Genomic DNA, 6,040 nt, shown 5'->3' with positions numbered 1-6,040 from the left:
ATTAATACAAGCACTAATAATCAAAAGGCCATATCTTTATTTCTTATCAAAGTTACTCAGTCTTTATCTAATTGTGGGTTGTCATTGTGTGGCTTTTACTACTAATAATTTATACTTGTACATCTGTTAAACTCACCTTTCAGCAATACACTACTGATGTATATCACCTTGATAAACAAGCACAGTGACAAATATCAGTTATTATTATTATTATTGTATAGGAAGTGATTGAAATAACTGAAGAATTCAAGACACCATTGACTCCAATAAAGCTAGGTATGTTATAATATGTACTATCACAATTGTCAGGTAGTGGGGTGTAGACTGTACAGTGTATATACACATTATTAATTATTATTTTATAGATATTAAAGATCTTGATATTGTCATTGAAGAGCTAACAATACTCAATCATTTACCTCGCCATATATGGTATGATCTTGGTCTTCAGCTAGGACTCTATCAGCCTACACTAGAAGACATCAACAAAGATAATGGAGACTCTAAGAAGTGCTTCAGAGAGTGTATGTCTGCCTGGTTAAGAGAAGAAGATAAAGTGAGAGAGAAAGGAGGTCCCAGTTGGTCATCATTAGCTACAGCACTGGATAAAGAAGGAAAGCATGATATTGCTACTAACATTAGAGATAAACTTTGCAAAGTATAATAACATAAGGATGTTGCCTGTAGTATATTATTTTGTTCTGTTCACATTATTTTTGTTAATGCTTGCAGATTCACATGTATTTCTATATTTAGAATTACCACTGATAGTATCAAACTACATGTATGTTTATTATTAGTAACATTGTTATTTTAAATAGTTGTTGTTAGTTTCAAACTACCGTATTTCCTTAAATAAAAGCCCGGGCGTCTATTTCCTAAAAATGATACTTGGACCTCCAAAAAATATATAAAAAATAAAAAAACTTTGGCCCAGAGCGGGATTCGAACCCGTGGCCTCAAGCTTTTGACTTCGGGAACTTCAGGCATTACCCACTAGACTACTGAGTCACTCCTAGGCTGGTGTTACGTATTTATAGTTTAATTCTATTGCTACCCCGGCGTTTATTCGAATACGGCTTCTATTTAAGGAAATACGGTATGTTTATTATTAATGTTGTTATTGGAATTAGTTATGAATCTTGATACTATAGGCCACTAACATCAGGAGATCCATGTAGCACATGGACTACATCCAAATATCAGCACACACACAGATGGTGAATATGTATGATCCTAAATGTTTAAAATGTTTAAATCTTTTAGTTTTGGTGTAATGTCATTCTACACAGCTTCAAATCATTCAATATTATGCAATTGTATTGTTTAGTTGAAATTGAGCTGTTAACTTGAACTAAAACAGGCTCTTAGCCTCTTGTACCCAATGGGAGTGAATTATGTACCGGGATAAGTTTTAGAAATTACTTTTAAAATTATAATAAATTATAAGTGACAATTATGCTGTATTAAGAAGAAAATGACAAAATAATTAATAAATAGTGTAAGTTATAATAGTCTTTCTTTCTCAGTACGTGGGCCAACTGTTCCTTCAGACTCCCTCTCTACAGCAGCTGGTGAATAAACCCCTTTTCTCCTACTCTTCCTCCTTACAATCCTCAGACCAACGACAACAACAACAACAACAAGAAACAACAACAACACAAAAACAACAACAGCTAATATTATAATAGAAAGACGAGAGGTGCCTTCATCATCATCAATAGGCTCCACAATGAGACAATCCACTCCAGTATAACCTCTGAAACAATTACAAGTGTAACCACCAAACTCATTCTGACACGTTCCATTATTACAAATAGTTGTATTAGTCTCAGCACATTCATCAATATCAGTTTGACAATGATCTCCAGTAGTACCTGGTGAGCACATACAAGAGTAGCTACCATGTATATTCATACAAGTACCAGTGTTACATATAGGGACTGTAGTGTCACATTCGTTGAGATCACTTTCACATCTAGTGCCTGTAAAGCCAGGATTACAGGAGCAGGTGTAGTTACCGATAGTATTAGTACAATTACCGGTACCAGTGCAAGGGAGGGGGAGGGAGAGACACTCGTTGATGTCCTCGTTGCATTGGGAGCCATTGAAACCAGTTGGACACAAACACACGAAACCACCGAATATATTTAAACAGGTAGAGCCTTGAGTACAGCCATGATCACCTTCAGCACACTCGTTGATATCAATATCACAATAAGGACCAGTTACTCCTCCAGGACAAGTACATATATACCCACCATCAGTGTTAATACAGGTGCTACCTTCATAGCATGTATTAGTACCATCACTGCACTCGTTAATGTCAATCTCATATTTCTCCTGTGAATACAGTCCCAGTGCAATTACAATTGTATTTTTCAGATTTTGGCCTATTAAAATAGCTGTAACTAAAATAATTTAAGTCGGAATCAATTCAAACTTAATTTCTAAACAGCATTATAATGTGATTATGTATCAGAAAATGTAATAATTGGTGTGATTTTTTAAGGCATTTTTTGGAAAAAAGCATGGGCTAGAATAGGGCTATTATAGTATAGGGTATTTTTTGATTTTGGCACATTTCTTAAAATGGCCGTAACTTGAAAAATTTAATTTAAGTCGGAATCAGCTCAAACTTTTTACACAGCATAAGGACATCAATATTTATCAGAAAATGTAATAAAAATTGCAAGTGATTTTCTAGCCATTTTTTGGAAAAAAAGCATGGGCTATAGTACAGGGTATTTTTCTGATTTTGGCATATTTTTAAACTATGGCCGTAACTTGAAAATTTAAGTCTGAATCAGCTCAAACTTTTTACACAGCATAAGGATGTCAATATGTATTAGAAAATGTAAGTAAAAATTGGGACTGATTTTTAGCCATTTTCCAGATTTTCATAACTATTAATAACTAGAATAGTTAATTAATCATTTGAATTTTGAATTCAAAGGGTTAATTTTTATGAAGTTTCTAAATTATTCTGTAAGAAAGTTTTCAGAGAAAGTACCAAGGAAATGGTCTATTTCAGGTGTGAATCACGTGATCCCTTGCCTCTGGTAAAGGTGGAGTTGGAAAGTCTACAACAGCTGGTAAAGAAATAATATATTTAGCAGTGCATTTGCAAATAAATTATCATTATTCAATTAATTATTAATTAGTAGGGGCTGAGGGTCGGTCTGTTAGATGCTGATGTGTATGGTCCATCATTGCCACGTCTAATGAACCTCTCAGGACAACCTGAACTGGATAAATGTTTGTATATTATTAGTATATTCCAGTATATTGTCAGTATATTCTATAGAGGACAAGATGATACCACTGACCAATTATAATGTAAAATGGTAATTTATTATTATTTAAAAATTATTTATTGTTATTATTTTTAGTATGTCAATGGGTTTCTTAGTAGAAGAATCAGAGCCGATAGTCTGGAGAGGATTAATGGTAATTAATAATAATTAATAATTAATTACATGTATATGTACAGGTAATGTCAGTAATACGAAGGTTATTAAGAGGCGTGGCCTCGGGGTCTATTGGATATATTAGTAATTGATATGCCACCTGGAACTGGGGACACTCAACTATCAATATCAGAGAATATACCTGTGTCTGGTAATTAAACAATAATCCCCTTATTTAATATTGTTTATTGATTTTTATTTACTGATTGTTAGTTTATTACAGTATGCATGTAGATGTTGTTGTTGTTGTTCGTTTATTTGTTTGTTGGTAGGTGTGGTTTTAGTGTCGAATCCACAGGATCTCTCATTACCTGATGCTAGGAAAGGACTGAGCTGCAATGTTTAAAAAAGTTAACATACCAGCTTAAACCCTGGTAGTGAATACATGCATAAATACCAATTCCCTTTTCTTTCCTGTCTTTTTTAAAATTGGAAATAATAGAGTATATCTCTTGTTTAATTCTCTTCATTTTCTCTTCCTCCTTCTCTATGTTCATTAGGTTTATGGTATTATAGAGAACATGAGTGGTTATGTCTGTCCTAATTGTGGACATCAGTCAAACGTGTTTGGTAAAGTAGGAGGAGCTGACAAACTGTCTAAAGATGTGGGCGTGGGCATAATAGGTTACTATAGCAACATGTCATCATTGATATCATCTTGATCAGATAAAGGTCAACCAATAGTTATATCAAGGCCTGATAGTTCTCAGGTATATTTAATAATTAATTAATGTTGACATGTTGTTCTATTTCATTATACAGGCTAATTCATATAAGAATATAGCTGAGAGGGTTCTGGAATTATTGCCACCTTCAGCAGACCCCCATCAGTAGTATGAATAGTAGTTCTGTTTAGTGAGCCCCCAAGTTTAGGAAATAGGAACCCTGTGTAATTACTATTTTTTACCGGCACTGAATAAATAGTCTAGCTGTAGCTGATAGTGTATACTTAGCTGAATTGTATTTTGTATACAAAAAACTGTCGTTTTTTATATAGACTATAGCCAAATTTGATTTGTATTATCATCTTAAATAATGAATTTTAATTCATGATGATGTGTGGGCGGGTATCAATGAATCTAACTAGAAGAATGCTAGTCTCGCCACGTGGGGGGGGCGAAGGGGCGTGGCGAGACTATAAAGGGGCAAGCCTAAGCAAGCTATAGATTATGTGCTGTATGATCTACATGTATGAGCTAGCAAAGTAATCACGCTGTCAAAATTCAGTAGATATTGTTGCAGTCATCTTGATTAATTTTTTGCATCTATTCTTCACTTAAGAATCTCTGCAGCAATTAAAGCCATCTTGCTTATAGTCAGCTAGAAGTAGTCACTGAACAAATCATATTTGAAGATTGTACATCTGCTTTGTTAACCTAGGCTTGAGAACATAGATCCCATGCATGCAGCTATGACTACATACACTTGGAATTAACTTATCAGAGTCCTTTATATCAAACAAGCGTAACAGTGTAAAAAATATTCCTATAATTGATTTCACCACCTTGCAAGTACAACTTGGTCATTATTAAGACTTATAGAGGTTCTCTCTACCTTCAAATGCTTCTAGAGAAGTTTTTAAACAGTATCTTTATGTTCCCTTGCTGTTAGAAAGCTCTTAACTTTGTCCCATGTGTAAGCCGCCATTTTGTTTGCCGTGACCACACCCACTACGTAGGGAGCGTGGGCGGGTGGTTGCTAAGGCTTGTTATTTCTCCAATACAACATGTATAGAAGAAATGTAAGTGTGGACATACAAATACCGTAGGTCGGGATATATTCGCGGCTGCAATTATTCGTGGTCATAAAAAATTCAATTAAAAACCATGGAAACTGTTAGAGCGTTGCTATGACAATTAAGACCACGTGTTTAGTGTTCAGCTATTCATCTGTTCTTTAGCAGCTATAGTGGAGCCATTCACCAATAGCGAGTCCTTCTTTATCTGTTAACTTCTTGTATGGACCGCTACCTCAGAGCTCTTTCAGCCTCTTTGCTGCAAATTGTTGCTGGTCCGCGTGCTGGTGATAATAAACCACGCCCAAGTCAATAAACACTAATTAGAATGGGTGGAGGGTCCCAAAATACGGCGAGGCACTAGTCCTGAAAAGAACCGGTAAAGCAGCTCCAAAGAGCCCAAGGCTTAGTGACACAAGAAGAGCAACAGCTCAAGAACACTGCAGCAAGGTGCTTTTCTTCACTATCGCGCCGTTTTCAATTAAAATAACACCTTGGTTTCCATGGTTTTTAATTGAAATTTTTTATGACCGCGAATAATTGCAGCCGCGAATATATCCCGACCTACGGTATATACCGTACAGCTGGTTAATTTTGCGGAGAAAAATTTTGCGAATCCTTAAAAATAACCTGGTTTGCGGATTAAATATTTGCGGTTTTGACAGTTATTGTAGCATTACCTACTGTGGTCATGCATGAATTTCATTATTTTGCGGATTTAAATTTTGCGCTTTAAATGGAATCGCAAACTCGCAAAATTTAATTCCCCGCAAATATTTCCTGCTGTACGGTATATACAAACATCGCACGTGGTTGAAATCAATTATAGGAACGA

At 35.2% G+C, this 6,040-nt stretch overlaps 2 protein-coding genes and 1 pseudogene across 2 annotated transcripts in view; 2 read left to right on the top strand and 1 right to left on the bottom strand.

Moving 5' to 3' along the window:
- Window positions 1-1,439: 1,439 nt before the first annotated feature.
- LOC109580734 (fibropellin-3-like) lies at window positions 1,440-2,904 on the bottom strand. The gene is made up of 2 exons (XM_019994216.1): window positions 2,887-2,904; window positions 1,440-2,343 (listed from the first exon to the last, which is right to left on the bottom strand). The coding sequence occupies exons 1-2, from the start codon at window positions 2,902-2,904 to the stop codon at window positions 1,507-1,509; spliced, it is 855 nt and encodes a 284-aa protein (XP_019849775.1). The 3' UTR covers window positions 1,440-1,506.
- Window positions 2,905-2,967: 63 nt separating this feature from the next.
- Window positions 2,968-4,469, top strand: LOC105311882 (iron-sulfur protein NUBPL-like; annotated as a pseudogene).
- Window positions 4,470-4,657: 188 nt separating this feature from the next.
- The window catches only part of LOC100637119 (protein ALP1-like), a 4,473-nt gene continuing 3,090 nt past the window's right edge, over window positions 4,658-6,040 (top strand). The window contains exons 1-2 of the mRNA XM_011404339.2: window positions 4,658-4,674; window positions 4,787-4,827. Of these exons, the coding sequence (XP_011402641.2) occupies window positions 4,658-4,674; window positions 4,787-4,827 (58 nt within the window). The remainder of the gene's footprint in view (window positions 4,675-4,786; window positions 4,828-6,040) is intronic.

This window comes from Amphimedon queenslandica, unplaced genomic scaffold, assembly GCF_000090795.2.
Source record: "Amphimedon queenslandica unplaced genomic scaffold, v1.1 AMPQUscaffold_13479, whole genome shotgun sequence".
NCBI classification, from domain to species: domain Eukaryota; kingdom Metazoa; phylum Porifera; class Demospongiae; order Haplosclerida; family Niphatidae; genus Amphimedon; species Amphimedon queenslandica.
The sequence above is the reverse complement of the archived record's forward strand: the minus strand, read 5'-3'. Positions and strand labels throughout refer to the sequence as shown.